Genomic DNA, 19581 nt, shown 5'->3' on the forward strand with positions numbered 1-19581 from the left:
CACTCTTCATAGAGCCCATTATTTGCAAAGCTGGAAATCATTGTCAACCAACCTATATAACAACAATTACAAGTGGCCATGGAAACATGTCTTTGACAACTTAATGAAATTGTTTTCCTCTGTCAAAAGGCCAATGAAATGGTAATTGAAGGAGCTGGAGAGACAAAAGTACCACAACATAATCCTTAAAGTAAATATGTTCAAAGACAATGTGAGCACAGTTCACATGTCCAACTCTGAGAAATGTCCCATACCACCACACACCCCTAAATGGCAATATATCAAGCAGTTGAGGTGCACTATTCACCCCTTCATCTAATTGATCACCAACCTTTGAAAGAGACTCCTGCCACTCAACAACAAACACTAGCTTTATTAATAGTCTTAAACTTAACCAGTTCCACCAACCTCTCAAGTGTCGATGCAAGGAACTTAAGCTCACAACTCTTTAAATTTTGGATTAAGCAAGGTTGCAGGGACAGATGGACTTCCCTTTTTGAACTACTAACCCCAAGTTGGAGAGTGGATGATTTCTGGATTGCAATTCTCTTAGTAGAGCCATCATTAGACTGTGTAAATGAGAGATTGGAGAGTTCGCTTACCTTTGAGTATTTTGAAGGAGACTTATGTCATGATTTCCTTGTACCTTACTTTCGAGTGTTTTGGAGTTGTGGTTGCTCGACACCAAGTGTGAAAGCAAGGAGAGCATGCACAAATTCGCCCATGCTTGGCAATACCAACTTAAAAAAATAAGTGGGGGAGCCAATAACAAGAACATCACACTCAGCCTGAGAGGCTCTAGTAATCATGTTCCTAATCTCCTTAAAGAATCTATCAAGCACGAAATCAACAAGTTCTGCAACCATAACCATTCGGCCTAGCTGTAAATCCGCTTCTGCACTGTAATCCCTTAGTCAATCCAAAAGTCCCCTGCACTGTAATCTCCACCACGACTTCCGCAAAGGGATTCACTATGCTCATCGACTTCCTTTGCTAGAATCGGTTTCAAATCCACCGGTTCTTGTTTTTCCTTGGAATTCTCTTATTGGAATTCTTGGATTTCTCGTTGCTTGGACTCTTGAGGATGGAAAAATCAGCAATGGACTTCCAGTCTTCATTGTACATGAAGACCTCGAAAAAGAACACCGAAAATACCACAACGGATATTGAGAAATTGTTGTTGTTACGGCTTTTGATTGCTGCGTTTTCAGAGTGGAACAGAGGTCCTTTCTGGCGAGGTGGCTCCTTCACCTGGTCTTCTTCCATGGCTGCGGAACTGAACTCTGCAACAATAATAATTGAGGATAAGAGTGGAGAGGAAAATGTCCCTAAACTGATGGTGGCCACGGGCAACCCCATCATTCCTTTATTGATCATGTGCCAAACCACAGAGACGATGTGAAGATCTACCATGGTGAAGCACTATGCAAGCAGAAATCTCAGGAGCTCCTTGGAGGGATCACTTTCCCAAAAGGCTTCCCCTCTGGACGGCGTCACTGAGGTGAGCTACAACCACACCACGGGCTTTGCCTGGGTGAAACAAAAGTGCAAGGAGCACCTCTTCTGCTCAATTTCGTACTACACCGAGGTCATGGCTTTTGTGGAGGACCGCCTCATGAGGAGGCTCACCGGGGTCAAGAGCAACGAGTTTCACATCTGAGTCACCATCTCTGATATCTACATTACGACCCAGTCTCGGTGTTCGAGCTCAATGAGGGAAAAAATGGATTTTGAGACTGACAATTTCTGGGTTTTGAGATGGTCTTGGAGGATGGTTAAGTCTTCTGTAATGTATGTCTTCCATGGAGGATGCCAAACGAGGTGTATAGAAGCATCCTGCATCCCTTATTAAAATAAAATGGGATCGTTGAAATATATGATGGCATGTTAATGGAAGAGAGAAACGAAATCCAGAGAGGGGAGTCTGGAGGTTGAGACAATAAGATGGGATTATCGAAAGAATATTTGAGAACAAACGAAAGAAGAATTTCTTTGGGAACAGCTACCATGGGCACTGCCACCATCTCCTCCACCTCTACTGCCTTTTCTTCTTCCTCCTATGCAACCTTGTCTTGCCAGTCCATGAAGGATTGCTTGAAAACCTTGTGGTTTTCATGGTATCGGTTGACTAAATCTGTGAGATGGAACATTTTGTCAAGAATCTTTTACATCAACTACAAATTTGCTTTCTGTTTGTTGGAGCTTACGCCGTCCCCCATGAAGGATCGTTGGGCTCTAGATATCATTTGTTAGCAACCTGCTAGCTATCTGAGACTAATGAATGAAAACTGCAAAAATAGATTGAAAGAAAGGGATAATCTCATAAGCTTGGGATTGATTCGAGGTCAATCCAACCTTCAAGTTTAGGGTTCATACAAGTTGAAAATTCTGCATAATAAAATACCTCTCCCATCTAAGTTCTACTTCTTATATACGGGATAACAATTCCCTTCAAAAATTAAAAAAACAGAAAGCATTAAAGTGGAAAAGGAATAATTTGAGTAGTGTCAGAATGTCTGTCCAATGCCGTGAGGAAACTCGTAACCGACTGCTGTTCTAGAATGTCCAATAAAACGACCACATATTAGGACACCCCACTGCTCAATCCTGCCATAAGTTGAAATGCTGCGTTGCAAGCCAAGGTACCTTTCAGCAAACCACCCCGCATTACAATAGGATCATAACAGAATCTTGGGATGATATAACTTTTAAAACTGGGATGTACACAAATAATGGAAAACATAACTTATTAGGTAGGGCATCTAACATGCTGACATATAGATCTTATGGAACGGGAACATGACCATAAGATGGTCTCGATCCTCTGCAACACCACTTATTTTTGTGTCCATAGAATCACATCGAGTCCATCCATGTGATAAGTCAAGAAGCCATTGCAACAAGGACTCAATTGATCTGACTTATGTTTCATTTTTATTATGAAATTGCATCATCTAGGCAATTTATTCTTGAACGACTATTTGACCCTTCAGGCAATTGTCTCTCTCTCTCTCTCACACACACACACACTACTATATCCTTGAAATTTAAATTATCTCGGTATCTTTTGTTTTTATCAGTACACATATTTTTATTGATCAAAAAGTAGGCAATAGCACAAGAATACGGGACATATACAAGAGCAGCACGCGTATCTTGTCGGCTACATTGGACTGATGATATCTTTCTTAGCTTATTGAGATTAACATTTACTGCTTTTCCCTTCATCTTTTCCTGCCATGACTTTGCGAAGTGAGAGGAATCAAATGGCATTCCTCTCTTCTTTGATTTGAATTGAAAAAGAAAAAAAAAAAAGAGTATTTCCAGTCATTGTGGAAATTTTCCTGTGGCCAAAGAATCGGCATTTCCTCTTAACTCATGACCGTGTGCCTCGGTGTCTGGCGCTATTACCAGAAAAAGGAAAATGGGCTCTTTATACTTTGGGAAAGTCCCGTCAAATAGTGACTTGAACTTAAATTAAAATAAAAAAATCCATTTAATTCTTGGAAGTGTCTTGCCGTCACCCCAAGTGATCCTTGCAAAAACATTCACCTTTATAGATTTTACCACTGTAACAAGCATTATACACAGCCTGTAACATTTACTATAGTTCAAATATACACATGAAAGTGAAAATACTTTCTTGCTTTATCATATACAAATAACTCGTAAAATGGATGAAGCAAGAAAGATAGAGTTAGCGATGTACCCTATTCTTCAGTTTCTTGCTTCTCTTGCAAAATCCGAGAAAGGTATGAAAATCTTTCCAAATGTTGATGCATGCTACCCCGTGTTATGGCTGAAAATACTGGTCTGATTAAAAGTGGAACAGTTGATAAGGTTTCTACCTTTGCACGGGTGAGAGCTGTCTGATAAACTTCAACCCATCTTATCCTTCACAATCTTCTGAAAGATATGTAGCAACTATACTCTCTTCAGGTCAACAATGGCACCAAAAGACTACTAAAACACGGTTGGAATTTTACGTTTCAGCATCCACTTCAATTCGTTGAAGGAGCTCTAAAATATTTCCAGCTTTTCTCTTGGCCCTGTCGGTGCCATTCTCAGACAGTTCTTTCAATGCCTCTTCTGTACCAAGCTCTCTCGCTAATTTCAACTGCTCCAAACCACCTGTGCATAGAGACCACAATACTGCAGCGGCATTCTCCCGATTGCGTGGGGAACCAGTTCTTATGATCTCCACCAAAACAGGAATTGGCTCAACTTGACCAATTGCTGCCTTCCCTTCAAGATGGCTTGCGAGAATTGCTAGAATTGCTAGTGCTTCATCCACCATCCCACTTCCAGCATCCTTCAGCAATCTCATCAGTGGGCCCACGATACCAGCCTTCACAGCCCTTGCCTTGTTACCCTGATAGATTGAAAGATTGAAAATAGCGGTGGCAGCATCCTTCTTCCCTCTTGGAGTCCCATCACAAAGCAACGTTATAAGAGCTGGGATAGCTCCTGCTGCTCCTATTTTCATCTTATATTCATCTATTACAGACAAACTGAAAAGAGTTGCAGCTGCATTTTCTCTTGCTTCCATGCTGCCATTTTTCAACACATCTACTATATCAGGAATGGCGCCCGCATTTACAATAGTTCCCTTGTTACTCTCATTGATGGAAAGGTTGAGAAGTGCTGTAACAGCGTGCTCCTGTGTTCGGGGATCTGGAGAGGATAATAGTTCTGCAAGAAGTGGTATGGCTCCTGCTTCAGCAATACATACTCTATTATCTGCATTCCTCTTTGCAAGCAACCTTAGCTCACCAGCAGCTGCTCTTTGCTGTTCCGGAATCCCACTTGCTAATTTTTCCAATAAGGCATCAACAGCAGCACGATCACAGTCCGAAACTTTGCATCCTGATTTCTTGCTCGTGCAATTTGCTTGCTTTTTTGGCAGCTCAACACCATTGTTCTCACACCATAAAGCAATCAGACTCTTCAAAACATAGTTCGGTGTTAGGGCCGCGTGCAACAGTGTCTGCTGTGTCTTGGGACAGGTTTTATGTCCTGCATCAAGCCATTTTTGAATGCAGGACCTTTCATATGTCTGTAAAAAGGAAGGAAAAGGTAAAGTAGGTCACCAGTAATGGCTATGGTTACAGTATACAGTTGTAACCTTAAACTGGGAAGGCTGCTGCCAGGTTATTTACCTGTCCAGTAGAGACAATCACAGGATCTCTCATCAATTCAAGAGATATTGGACATCTGAAATCATCTGGGATAACTGGAGATCTGTGCTTAATCAAGCCTCTTTCGCCCTCGGAGGTGTCAAATTGTGGATTTGCCATCAGTACCCAGTCTTTAATCTTCTTAAGCAAGGATGACATTACTTCAAAGCTGTCCCCTGGAGCGCCACTACACGAGATAACCAATTCATGGAATGCGAGTGATTCTTTCTTTACATCATTGATAGTCTTGAGATGCAGCTTTTCTGAAAGTCTTTTAAGTACTGCATGCTCAGGGTCCTTTTCTTTCTGTGCTATGGCTAAATCAAGGTCCAGTTGAAAATCAAAGGAGTCCAATCTTCCTTTGGCTCTTCTGAATTGAGCATGTACTAGTTCAATCTGAAAGAAATCAAACATGTCCCACCTACTGTCAAACTCTCAAATCTGCTATTCCGTGACCTGACAATATTACTTTTTGTGAAAAGTCATCAATGATCAATATTTTGAACAGGGAAATTATATCTGCATCCTAATAAAAGCTACCGATTTTTTTTTATTTATTTTTATTAATTATTAAGGAAGTGTTTTTAAATGAGCTTGTGAATTTTTTTTTAAAAGTTTAAAGTGATTTAAAAAATGGTTGAAAAAAAAAACACAAAAAAAAGTGCATTTTAGGCTTCTCAGTAGAAACTCTGGAGACCACCTCTTGGTGGCCCTAGAAGTCCCATTTTGGATAACACTTATGGCTAGTACACACTCTCTCTCTCTCTCTCTCTCTCTCTCTCTCTCTCTCTCCAAAATGGAACTAAAAGAGTAGGATGATGCTGAACTACATGATGTAAGTTAGCATAAAAATTGAACGAAGTTCACTCTCTTCAAAATAAGCTGGGTAGTAATTAGTAAAAGCACCTGTTCGCGGACCTCCTCAGATATATCAAGATTATCATAATGAATCTCACTCAGCGCAGCTTCAATTTGTTCCGTCACCTGTTGGAACTTCTGTGCAGTCTTTGCCCTTTGCAGAGCCTGTGACAAGTTAGACGTTGCTTAACTCAAAACAAATGATTTAAATGAAAATAATTCTGCGTTTGCTAAGAGGGAAAAATAATAGAAAATGGAGAAATTTTATTCAATTGCATAACCTCGAATAAGATTCCCGTTTGGTTACTCACAAAATGTATGAAAGATGAAAAACACTCGAAAGTTAAAACTTTCCCGTTCTTGGCAAACCGAACGGAAAGCAATTCAGTTAGAACGGTACCTGATAGAGTTTGCTCCCTCCATTGACCGACCGGAGAACATCTTTAGCAGAATCCAGAGTCACTGCCAGCGATTCCAGGACCTTCAGATCATCTTCGGCGAGCTCTTCGTCGCTGTCCCTCAATTCCTCGAAGAGAGGGCTGAGGAGCTTGACTCTCCGAACCAGGTTCCCGTACATCTTCTTGTAGACATTTCGGCAGTCGGGAAACTCGGAGATCGTCTCCACGGACTCGACGAGGCGACTCAGCACCGAGTCCTCCGGATCGTCAGTCGGACCCATGCGCTCAAAATCCTCGGAATTGGGCAGAAGGAAACAATCCAAAAAAACACACCTAGAATCGGATTGAAATCACGCGTGGGATTGGGATTGGGATGGGGAGGGTAAAATTGGAAAGCCAGAAATGCATAATAGATTTGCAGAGGAAGAATGGGTTTCTGTAAGAGGTAGAGGATGACTGATGAGGTTTAGGACAAAAACAAAAAAGAAAGAATTATAGAATTTATGTAGTTTAAATAAAATAATATTGTATATAATAATGAGGAAGAGAATTGATCACCAAGTCTTGAATTGATTTCAGTGCTTGGTAGTTGAATAGTTGAATGTTTGGGGTCGGGTAGTTGTTGGAACAGGGACAGGGAAGAAGAAGAAGAGATCATCTCATTTGTGACAAATATTAAATCGTTTGTCACAAAAATGTCCTTAGTTTCCATCGACCCGTAGAAAAGAAAATCTTGATCCGACACTGCGAGGAATGTGGAACGGGCACCATTGCCGTTGTTATCATCAACATCAACGCAGTCGTTTTTCCTTCCCGCGAAGAATTGTCAACTAGGCGGTCGGGGATCTTTCCGAGAAGCCACCCACTTGAAAGCCTAGGCCTGGCCACATTTATGACAGTTTGGAGTGAGATGAAAATTGAGTCTGTTTCGACGTTGAAGTAGGATGAGTTGAGATGATAGAATATTATTAAAATATTATTTTTTAATATTATTATTATTTTAAAATTTAAAAAAATTAAATTCATCTCAATTCATCTCAATTCATTATTATAATTTTTTCAAATTTTAATACAAAATATAATAAACAATTCAATTTTTTTAAATCTTAAATATAATAATAATATTAAAAAATAATATTCTAATAATATTTTATCATCTTAACTCAACTCAACTCAACTCATTTCAACATCCAAACGCAGCTAAGTGAGTTGAGTTGAGTTGAGTTGATAAAATATTATTAGAATATTATTATTTATTATTATTATTATTGTTTTGAGATTTGAAAAAGTTAAATTATTTATTATATTTTGTGTTGAGATTTGAAAAAATTATAATAATGAATTGAGATAAGTTGTGTTTCCAAATGAAGCCTAAGTGTATTTTGTTTGAGAGTTTAAAATTATGTTTTAATATTATTATTGTTTTGCAATTTGAAAAAAGTGAATTGAGATTTGAAAAAGTTGAATTGTTTATTATATTTTATATGAGAATTTAAAAAATGTGTAATGATAAGATGATAATTTTATTTCTTATCCCACCCTCCAAACCTACTAACTCGACCGGCTTGCATTTAAGCTGTAAGTCTAAGCCTAACTTTCAAAAAGTGGGGGTTCTAGGGCTACTGAAAGGAAATTTTAGTTGCAGTCCTCACTTTAAGATTGTATGTGCAAGCCTTTTATTAAATGTGAAAAAATATCATTTTAAGAGAAATATTTTTATAATTTTAAAAAATTTTAAAAATAAAATTGTCTGAGCTTGCATAGCAATTTCTAAATGGAGACTGTACGTAGCATTGTTTCTATTGAAATTAAAGAAATTCTATTTACAATCTCCAAATAGAGACTACATGTGCAAACCTTTCATTAAATACAAAAAAGTACCATTTTGATAAGAATATTATTATAATTTTAAAAAAAATTAAAGATAAAATTAACTAGACTTGTAATACAAGAATTGTACTTAGCAATGCTCCTGAAATTAAACCGACCCCTCAGGATTGTTTAAATAAATTAAAAAAAAAAAAGGAGAATATATATTGGGCATTCACTACAACTATACGTAAAGTATGCATGATGAGCATACTAACGAAATGAATGGATTAAGATGATATCGAGTAGATCAATCAACTTCACAAGTATGTTATTTTACAAGTATGTTATTTTATTAAACATCTCTCAATAGTTCCAACGTATATATAAAGTATTATAAACATTTTGGAGCATTATTTCTCTAGATTGTACTAAAGTAGCTATGACATAATGCAATAATTGTGGGATTCCTTCCAATAGCCGTGTTCAGTTCAATTTTGAATTCAAGCCGTTTTGACAAGTGTGATTCTGAATCTTACAGCTCCAATTGAAAGGTCTGAGTTCGAACCACAGCATATAAAATTCCAAAGTATGACATATAAAGATCACAATATACACAAGCTGGGTAATATTACAGGCAGATAAAGGGCTCCCAACAACTTGACCCATTCTTTAGTTGATTCGGTTCTAACTTTCAAGGTCCTGCATTCATGAAGAGGGCGGGCGGGGTAGCCGCTTGGCAATTTCCTGCCAGAAGAAAGGAACAATGGTTACTCTTCTAATTGCATATAATTTCAAAGACCATGTATTCTACAGATAACCTATCTAGCATCCTCAATGGATTAGTTAAAAGTTAAACCCATTGAATATTTAACTATTAGAGAGCAAATTATACTCACAATGGATTAGTTAAATTTCTAATAATTTATTTAGAATTTAGCTACAGTGACTTTCAAAAGTTTTTTCAAATTTGAAAGTTACTATACATACATCAAATACATATTTTATCAATTATTTATTTCTCATTTATTTCTATCACATATTTTATCAAAATTGATATATTAATTTGAGTTAGTGATATATTAATTTAATTAGAATATGATTATTAATTAATATATAATAGGTAGAATAGTATAATATGATAAAATAAAATAAATTAATAATTAAAAAAATTAAATATTTTAAAATTATTAGTTACTCATTACTATATAATGAATAAATGGATAATCCATTGTGGAGATTTGATGTAAATAACCAAAACCAAATTCATCTTATATTATTTTATTGTTATATAATGAAAAAATAACTATTCCAATGTAGAGATTTAAGTGAATGGAATAGCTAAAAGTCAAATTTTTCTTACATTCATAAAAAAATGTCCTTCAACTTTGACTAATCCGTTGAGGATGCTCACCTTTTATTTTTGTAATGGTAACCATAAACTAAAACTTTGGTCTCTGTTAACAGGACCAACAAAAAGAAGAAACCCCCCCCCCCCCCCCCCCCCCCCCAATTGCAATCATATGAAGTTGTTATGGTCGATTATAGCTGCTAACAGAAAATGGATATTTCTATAAAGTCAATTTCAAAAATACCTCAAATAGCTGATTTATATTATCTGCAGTCTTTGCAGATGTCTCGATAAAATACATTCCACTCTTCTCCGCATAGTCAATGCCATCCTGCAAGACAAAAACTGGATATGTTATAACATGAAAAATGAATGTTACTTTGTAGGTATACAGAATGTATCAAACTGAGTACTGCACTTGCCTGAACCGGCACTTCCCGCTTCTCTTGAAGATCAGCTTTGTTACCAACTAAGGCCATGACTATATCAGGACTTCCATGTTTTTGTAGCTCCTGTATAATGACATATTCATCAATTGTTTGAAAATGCAAATTTGCATGTCAACCATGGGAACTAATTACCAACTAAATCTAGGGCAACCGATGGTCACCCAACCACTACCAACACCTAATTACCGGCCCAATTACTTCTCAGTCTGATTCCCAACTTTAAGTATTACCAATTGATATCATGCAACCTTATCATGAAGCAATTAACAAAATTAATCCATAAATAAAAAATTTCAAGAGCATACTTAGGCGCTATGTGAAGCATCAATGGTGTGTTTCAAAGTTCCAACTAAGGAACTTCTGTCAAAAGTTATGCACTGCTATACGCCAGTAACATTAGGCTAATTTTGTTGGCACAATTATCAGTAAAGCACAACATGTAGACCTATTCAAGCGGACCGGGTTTCATCCCAGCCTGGTCCGGAACCCGAATAACCGGTCCGGAAGCCGCATTACCCAACCTGGACATACACGGTCCGGGTACGGGTATGACACCCGGGTACCGAGTTTAAAACCCTGTACCCGGTTTATATATATATATATATATATATATTTTTGAAGAAGCCTTCTCTCTCTCTCTCTCTCTTCTCTGTCTCACATTCTCTAAACCCTCTGACTCACATTCTCTAAGTCTAACCCCCCTCTCTCTCTTGCCGAAACCCTAGCCATTGCCGTCGGTGACTAGGCTGCTGTTTGGCTAGATCTGCTCTTTTCTTTTTGGGTTCTATTTCGTCACCCAGATCTACAACCTGTTATGTTGTGGTAGTGCGTGAGTAGTATTTTGGTTGGCTAGATCTACCAAGGTTGTTTTGCTTTTTTGAGGATCTAGGCGAGGCACCAACCACCCACCCTAAATCACCGTCACTTTCGTCAACGGGGTTGAAGAGGTCTTCAACGCAACAGCCGCTCAGACCATAAGGAACATGATTCTCGAAAAGGGTCAGTTACTCGAAACCCTCTGTTGAGCTTTTATAACTCATGGATTCTTTGTGACATTGGTGTGCGGTGGTATTTGTTAGATTTTTGTTTAGCTTAGATTCTTTGTTGTTATTATTGTGTTAGTTGTGATTGGTGGTCAAGGAGTAAGGGTATGTTGTTTAGCCTAGACTGCCGCTAGCTTTTGGGTATGTTTTCTTCTCTCTGTTTGTTTTGTTCTCTCTTTGTTGATTTTGGGTTTGTTTTGATGAGAATGTTTGAATGTTTGAGGAGTATTTTTATGGGTTAGATTTGTTTAGTTGAACAAAGGAAAAATAAATAAACATTTTTCTAAGCACGAAAAATAGACGAATAATTGCAAAGACAAAATGCCTTATATTTATAAATACATAAAACAAATGAATATATAAAAAATGTGGAATGGGGTTCTGTTTTCAAATAATCCTAACCCCAATGTGGGGCTTGCCTGTCCTTTTTTGTGCCATCTCTATTAACGTTGTCAAAACCACAGAGTCCCATGTGTGATATGTCTACTCCCCCTTCTAAAATAGAAAGACAAAACCAAAAAGCAAAACCAAGTTTCACCTACTTGACCTTCCAATCTCACATGGAGACTTTGGTTGTTGAGGTTAGAGGTACCAGATCAGAGACAGAGTAAGGAAGCTGAGCAGGTGTGGGTTGACTCATTTTACATGATTTAAGTCATTGTGCTAGCTAATCTCAAAACTCAGCTAGTCCTCTAACACCAAATCGCAAAAGGCACATCAGTCAAGAGAGATACACAGCTAAACACCTTGAATACTTCCTATCTCCAGCTACCATAATCCTTCAAGCATCCGCAAATGCTTTTCCAAAGAGAGGAATCCATCTATCTCAAAATATTTTGGCTGAAGCATGACAAACATGAATAGATTGTAAGTCATCTTATACCATAAAATTTTAAGAACTGCAGTAATACAAAGTTATAGCATTTTTGCTTAGATGATGTTCTTCGATGTTGCAGGATGCTAAGGAGCATTTTTTATTCTTATTTTACTAATGTAGGATTTTTTCCTTATTTTAATGACCAGTCTTTTGGTTAAATCTGCAAAGGTTCATTTTTCTTCTTTATCTTTTTCATGTACTTTTTGCTTAATTTTGGCCAGGAAAGAGGAATGTTGGCACAGCTGGGATATAATTGGCTCACATGGCGTATAAAGACCATGCTACTGATTGCATAATTCATATATTGTCATTTTTGTGTTTTATAATGTAATGTATAAATACAAAATAATGTAACATGTAGTGAATTGCATTAAGTGTTGCATGCATTTTACAGAATATTGTATAAAATTTTCTTTTGCATGCATTTAGTTAAAATGGTAATTAGTTTCTAACTTTAGTTATTTTTTTCATAAAATTTAGTTTTCTATTTTGATATTTTTTTTTTATAAGTAATCAAGATTTTATTCATACGAATGAAATTGGCATCGCCCGTGTACATAAGAAGTATACAAAAGAAAATTATATTGATATATTTTTATTATTATGGACTATCTTCAATGTATTAGGATTATTCTTTTTAACATGATTTCTTGAAATATAGGCTTTTAGATAAAAATAAAAAAAAAACATTATGCTTTATTGCTTTTCAACATTACTCTTTTTTTTTGACAAAAAATTAATAACATAAAGATTTTGTAAAAAAAAAAAAACCGAGTACAGACCGAAACCCAGATTCATCTGGGTTCCGGACAGGGTTATAACCCAGGCTAAGCGGGGCAGGAACCCGGCCTGGATTTGAAACCAGGGATAGGTTGGGTATACCCTGGTACCCAGTTCGAAACCCAGATGAACAGTCTTAATAACATGTAATCCCACAAAAGGTCACCAGGTATGATTACATCAATCAGATCATATTGTTCTACGAATATGGGCAATAAAGAATATAAACAAAGTGTGTTGCAACAAAACACTTACAATCGTCCTTGACTCCTCGGTGCCTTAAATGTTTCCTAAAGAAGGCTGGGGAGGGAGACGAATAAACTTGCAATTTTTTTTTCTGATATTTAGCCATCTTAAACTATTAAGATCAAATTTTTTATAACTTTTAAATTTTTAATATCAAATTTTTAAAAAGTTTTTACCTTCAATGCGAATAAATTATGACTCAATTCAATTCTAGAATAGGTGCTTAACCTTAATGTAAAGCCCCATCATGAAGGTCACTTGCCACTAGTGAAAAGGTTATCATAAAGTTTGGTCCTTTCCCCCAAACCCTTTGCACTATAAGGAGATGTTTGGAAATAGTTTTGGTATCATCCCATCTCATCCTATCTCATCTCATCCCATTTGCTTCCCAAATATCACTCAAATACAAATACTTTCAAACTAATCATTATAACTTTCTCAAACTTTCAAACAAAAAACAATTCAAATTTCTTCAAATCCTAAAATAAAAATTATATTAATAAATTATATTCTAACAATTTTTTAACTTTATAATATTTTTTATTCATTCTCTATCATTTTCCAAAATCCCATAAAACATTAAGGTGCGGTTTGGATAGTGAGAATTTAGGAAAGTTGTAATGATGAGATGAAACACTTTTACTATCCAAACTGGGCCAAATTATCTCACTACTATTCACAAAATTTGCATCTCATCTCATTCCCCAAGCATCCCCTAATACTTTGAACTGAAATTTTATTTTATTTTTATCAGTAAAATAAGGATATCTTACAATGAGATACATGGGGCGCTGAAATAAAAAAGAATATCTTACAATGAGATACACAAACAAAACAAAACATCATAATGAATAATAAGCAATCCCTGAAACGTCTTACCTTAACCCAATATTGTGCTTTGGCAAATGATTCTGGGCTTGTTATATCATACACAACAACTGCAACTGCAGCACCTCGATAGTAAAGTGGTGCCAATGCTGCATATCTGAACACGACACAATTGATCATTAATGTTATCCTGCAGAAAGTAGTATGCATGGGCAAGGGAGAGATGGAGTAGAATTCCAATAGAAACAAGGACATTATAGCATGAGATTTTGCTAAAATATTCAGAACGTAAGTTAGTTCATACATTTAAGCAAAATAGTTCATACATTTAAGCATGTTGACAAAAAATACCTCTCCTGTCCTGCAGTGTCCCATATTTCGAACTTAACTGTTGTGGAATCTTGCAAAGCTATTGTCTGTGATAAGAATGAAGCTCCAACAGTAACCTGAAATTATTTAAACCAACAAATGTAAGTTTATTATAACCTAAATGTAGGCTAAGAGAAAGAGTAGGTGCCCATATTCATTAAAGAACATCAATGACCAAAATAGCGTAAAAAAATGTGTTGTGTAACAGTAGCATATTCCTTACCTTGGATGTTGGGTCAAACTGACCACGAACAAAGCGAAGAACAATACAGCTTTTGCCAACTCCAGAGTCACCTAACAACACCAGCTGCACAAAACAAAATAAGCCAGTTCCATTCTTTCATTAAGGGGTTAAACAATAAGAACATTAGTAATTTCACCAAGGCTTGAAGATTCCATCTAACCCAGTCTCCCTTTATCCCGGCAATGAACCGTTGAAGATTAAAGAAAAAAGCCTCTTCCTTCGCAATTATCCTTTTGTCTAGTAAATCCACTAGAAAGTATAAAATATGAAGCTGAAATATAAAGCCAATTGGCCCGTAGCTGAAGTTTTATAGAATTTATGCAACACTATTTTATTAAGATCCTTTTTTATACTCAGCTCAAATCATTCATCCCCACTAATTGGGACCAATGCCATGTATAATTTTTCAGCTAATTGGAGCCTAAACATAGCCAATATAACTTGAATGGCTCCAATGAATTGTCAAGTAAATTAATCCACTATCATAAACAAGACATTAGCATCAGCTACTGTCCATAATATAAGGCATAGATTTATGTCCACAATGAATTGTCAAATAAAGTTACAAAAGAACCAAAATAAAATCTTACAAGATGTCTCTCATTTCGTTTACTCCCTCAACCACAACAAGTGCAAATTTTCGAGAAAAAACAAAACAAAAAGCATATATACAACTTGCTATCATCTCAACCTAAGAGGTGACCGAAACAGCCATTCGAATATCTTGCCACTAGAAAAAAGGTACCTTTACGCGAAGATTTTTTGGGTCGGCCACTCCGCCATTCTCCAAATTCGGGCCGGACAACCGCCCAGAATTCCTATCTGCAAACATTAAACCCTCCAATCAATCAATTCAATCAAAATAGAGTCGCACACAACCAGACCCACATAATGACAATCGCCCTACTGAAAACCCATTTCCAGCACCTTGATTTAAAAAACTCCGGAAACCCATATAAGGGTATCCGTATTTAGCCTTGGGTTAAACAAAAGTAAAATTAGAAGAGAAATTCCGGCTCAATCAATCTGAACCACTGCAAACCCTAGAACGAAGGACGACAAAATCAATCAAATGTCTGCGAGGATTACCTGGGATAGAGGAAGAGCAACCCATGGCGAGCAGAGACAGTAAGTATGGTTCAGAGGAGAGAGCGAAAGACTGCAAAAATGGCTTATGGGTGGAATCAAGGTCGTTAATGGCCGGTGAACTTGACACTCTGTGGAGCCCATCTCATACGTCTTTATGCCACTACCGACCACCTTTACCCAAAAAAAAAAAAATTAGAAAACTATTACTTGAAAAATAAAAAAATATATATATATATATATAATATATCCAGCCCATATTTTCTTATACATCTTATACCACGTTTACCAGACTGGCCCAGCCTTTCAAGGGACCAAAAGCTACTATCATCTAAAAGGCCTAAGGCCCAGTAGTCCATTCAAACATATTATGACAGAAAGCCCGAGCCTTGTGTGAATATCAGAACTCGTTGGGGCCTCAGGCTGAGCACATGGGGAAAACAAAGTAAAATGGAGGAAAGTTAGGGCTGCAATCCGACCAAACCGTTTAATATTTGGGAGCGACCTACCCACACGAACATGGATGAATATCAGTCTGACCTGATCCAATATCGGATCAACCCGTTATCATTTTTTCTTTTAAAAAAACGAAAGGGGAAAAGAAAATTATATCAAACCGATCTGAAGCAAAAATCACGAATCTCCTTCTAAAATATTATTGAGTGCTGAAACTTCAGTGATCACATTCATGTGTCTTTAAATGTGGTGAGTTTGCTGCTGAAATTGTCAAACCCAAGATCGTCGAGCCTCTTGAAATGAAGTTTCTAGATTCCCAAAGGCCCATAGAGAAGCAAGAGAGAAAGAGGACAAGGAGAAGATAGAAGAGGAGCAAGAATCGAAGGAGAAAGACTCATCACACTGAGGAGCAAGAATTGAAGAAACGGCTTGAAGATGTTCACCCACCTTCTTAACCTAATCAATGAATGAAATATAAGACACAGTTCCATCATTTCCAACCAACACCCTATACTTGTCCCTTCTAGTAAAGTTCATGCACTCAAATCCTAGCATATCAGTAAAGATCCTCAGTTAATTGAAGAAGAAGAAGACAAAAGAGGAGCGAGAATCAAAGGATAAGAATCGACAGAGGTAATGAAAGAGCTAGGGTGTGATTTGCGTGATTTTAGACAGGTTGAAACCGGCGTTTTATAGTTCGACTTGAAAATACTTTTTACCTTTGTTTATCGGGTCGGGTCGGGTCGGGTCGGTTTATTCAGGTGCGTCGGCTCTGCTGTTTTCCTGCACAGGCCTAAAGTTAGGTAAATGCTAAGCCTTTTGGTATATATTTTTATATATTTCGTTTTATTCAAAAATTATTTTGTATAAAGTAATACTTTCTATAAGAGTGGTATTAGTGTGGCCAGTTTTGACTAGTGAGCATACTAGTACAAATTTTACATTTTATTTTATTTTTAAATATTTAAAAAAAATATATCAATACATTAAAAATCATTTTCTTGATCATTAATTAAAAAAAAATTAAACACATAAACCATCAAAATGAGATGGTAAACTCATAGGACATACTAACATTTTGCTTCTCCATAATCCTATCAGCTTCATTTTTTACTTTTATTTAATAATATATGACGACATGGCCGTGACGTGAGACATATACAAAAAATAACTTGTCATGAGCATTGAAATTTGAGTAGTGTAAATATCTAATAAAAAGAAATTTATTATTTTTGTATCACTCACCAATATGTGATTAGATGGTGAGTAAGACCCCATTAAGCAAAAGGGAACCCAAAATAGAAGGTGAAGTGAATGTACCCCATGTTTGGGTGATGCTTTGGAGCTCTTGATTAGACTGACCAACTTACCTGCAGGGAACAGCCCCATCTGAAGTTTGCAGGTGATTGGGGTCCAGTTTGTGCACTGCCATTAAGTAATTCAAACCAATTTAGAGGCAACTTTGTCTCTCAGTTTTTGTAAACTTGATGACATGATATCCCAATCTTTTCGATTCCCTCTTGCATGTATGTACCGGTACGTTTGACTTAAATCCCTTTTCCTCCAATAAATGGTTTCCTTAATTAATTTATTTTTGTAGTAATGAGTATTGCTCTACTTCTTACTATATATATATATATATATATAATATAGTACACTCAACAAACAAAGACCAATTAAAAAGCCGAAAAAACTTGTGGATATATATATACAACTACTAGCTTTGCAATATTAGAAGTATTTGTCACTAATTTATGATCTTCCGCCCATGATCTAGCTAGGAGAAACAGGTATATTGAGAAATATATAAGCCTTTCACCTTGATGGTTTGTTTCAAATTAACCTCCGTACTACGTTAGTGATCTTTTTAAGCGGAAATTACTAATTAAAACTCCCACAAAATCTAAGATTTTCTAATGAGGGTAAATATGGATGGTCCAACGTTGTCTGCACAAAGATGAGTACGTACAATCATTTGTTCCGGTGCCTTGCCATGATCGATCTGGATCGAAATGGGGATTTTACCTAACTCGATGTGCTGGAGTTTTTGGTTATGATTTCATGACCAGCTATTACGCACTTTAATATATATATATATATATAGAGAGAGAGAGAGAGAGAGAGAGGATGCAGATCATATCAAATAGGTAGAAAGATGTCATGTCTAAGGGCAAATGATCTATTAGGCGGCCTTTTGTCTGTTTAAACTTTAATTCGACCATATATTGCTGAAATTCGGTGCATGAAAAATTTGTTAATGGACTTCTTCCTATTAAATCCTTCTGCAAAATGATGAAGACTTATTTGTTTTATTTAATTCCAATAGAGAAAAAAGGAATAACTTCAAGTTCAAATTTATTGATTTTATTAATTATTAGGCCGTGATAAAATTAGAATATAAGTATTCAATTGGAGAATATAAATATTTCATGCATGGATGGATTAGCGGAATATATATTCACTGATTTGAATTTTTGAATCTTCCTCTCACTATATATTAATGGTCTATGTAACATATATATCCAGCCATCCGATCATAAAATATTTATTGCCACAAACCATATAATAGCTGGGAAATAGCATAAATAATTAAATATCAAATTGATTAAACACGTCATGTTTCTGGATAAGATAAAACAAACCAATTAATTCACCCATACTTCTATTATTTTGACATTCAGATGCTCACCAAACACGATCCACCATAAAAATAAATTAACAAAAATGGGAAAAAAAATAAGGGAAAAAACCAATGAAAACTCGATCGAGCTGTTTAATTGAATTTTCAACTATATATGTACATTACAATATATATTATATATTTGGAAGAAAATTTTTGATCTAAAGGAAGAACTAATTAAGACATAGGAAACAAAACTCATGGTTTATAATGTATGGAACTGTGTGAAAATGGGATACAAAAAGTTTCTCTGAGATGAGGATTTTTAAGTTTCCTTGGATATAATATATTCGATATGTATCCTAAAAAATATATACATTTAAAAGATATCAAGGGTCGCCACACTCCTGCCAGCAAACAAGCATGGTGATGCATCTCCGTAGTATGTAGAATCTTGCTCTTTGCTCCTTTACCAGCATACTGCATCTCCGGCCAAACGCCCGACATGGGTTTCGCAGGTGCTTGCTACAGAAGCCTGCGTCTTCTCGATTCATCACTAATATGGTCTGCTAGCTACCTCGATCGATCTTGTGTCTTGTGTTGAAGACGCTACCAAGCAGCTTGAATCATGAGTTCTTTCCTTCAAACAGGAAAATTGATGAAGAACACGGAGATGGAGAGGTATATATGGTACTGGTATATAGTTTTGGTAGTACTGGATGGGACTTAATTGGGAGTACTGGGGAATATATATATATATATATATATATATATGGCTTTTATATAAGTTGGGTTAATTAATGGTCAAGGGCATAGTACGTGATAATAATATATATGCCCGATGTATCTTGAAAATACGATTTTATCCCTTTTAATATATCGTAATGCTAGCGTTTTTTATAAGAGCATAAGGTAAGTCATGCTGCCCTGGCCTGCATTATAAATTTAGAAACACGGGTGATGGAAATTATAAAAAAAATTGTTGCTTCT

General features: G+C 36.3%; 2 protein-coding genes and 1 long non-coding RNA gene across 3 annotated transcripts; 1 reads left to right on the plus strand and 2 right to left on the minus strand.

Moving 5' to 3' along the window:
- The first annotated feature begins 904 nt into the window (after positions 1–904).
- On the plus strand, positions 905–6532 carry LOC121245955. The gene is made up of 3 exons (XR_005937031.1): positions 905–1700; positions 3749–3752; positions 6523–6532. It is a non-coding gene; the product is annotated as an uncharacterized LOC121245955 (long non-coding RNA).
- On the minus strand, positions 3537–7312 carry LOC121245948 (U-box domain-containing protein 14-like). Its single transcript, XM_041143882.1, has 4 exons — positions 6436–7312; positions 6084–6200; positions 5160–5573; positions 3537–5056 (listed from the first exon to the last, which is right to left on the minus strand). The coding sequence occupies exons 1-4, from the start codon at positions 6712–6714 to the stop codon at positions 3983–3985; spliced, it is 1884 nt and encodes a 627-aa protein (XP_040999816.1). The 5' UTR covers positions 6715–7312; the 3' UTR covers positions 3537–3982.
- A 1397-nt stretch (positions 7313–8709) lies between these two features.
- On the minus strand, positions 8710–15661 carry LOC121247146 (ras-related protein RABF1). The gene is made up of 8 exons (XM_041145490.1): positions 15519–15661; positions 15175–15251; positions 14409–14492; positions 14168–14262; positions 13868–13973; positions 10016–10105; positions 9838–9924; positions 8710–8989 (listed from the first exon to the last, which is right to left on the minus strand). Exons 1-8 carry the CDS (start codon positions 15541–15543, stop codon positions 8951–8953), a joined length of 603 nt encoding a protein of 200 aa, XP_041001424.1. The 5' UTR covers positions 15544–15661; the 3' UTR covers positions 8710–8950.
- Positions 15662–19581: the final 3920 nt, after the last annotated feature.

The sequence above is a fragment of the Juglans microcarpa x Juglans regia genome, chromosome 1S, assembly GCF_004785595.1.
Source record: "Juglans microcarpa x Juglans regia isolate MS1-56 chromosome 1S, Jm3101_v1.0, whole genome shotgun sequence".
Classification (NCBI taxonomy): Eukaryota; Viridiplantae; Streptophyta; class Magnoliopsida; order Fagales; family Juglandaceae; genus Juglans; species Juglans microcarpa x Juglans regia.

Coding starts and splice junctions, on each gene's coding strand:
- LOC121245948 (XM_041143882.1), bottom strand. CDS start 6,714: ATGGGTCCGACTGACGATCCGGAGGACTCGGTGCTGAGTCGCCTCGTC. Junction 6,201..6,435: donor GAGGGAGCAAACTCTATCAG/GTACCGTTCTAA, acceptor AACTTGTCACAG/GCTCTGCAAAGGGCAAAGAC. Junction 5,574..6,083: donor CTGAGGAGGTCCGCGAACAG/GTGCTTTTACTA, acceptor GATTTCTTTCAG/ATTGAACTAGTACATGCTCA.
- LOC121247146 (XM_041145490.1), bottom strand. CDS start 15,543: ATGGGTTGCTCTTCCTCTATCCCAG. Junction 14,493..15,174: donor CAAAAAATCTTCGCGTAAAG/GTACCTTTTTTC, acceptor TGTTTTGTGCAG/CTGGTGTTGTTAGGTGACTC. Junction 10,106..13,867: donor AAGCACAATATTGGGTTAAG/GTAAGACGTTTC, acceptor GTCATTATACAG/GAGCTACAAAAACATGGAAG.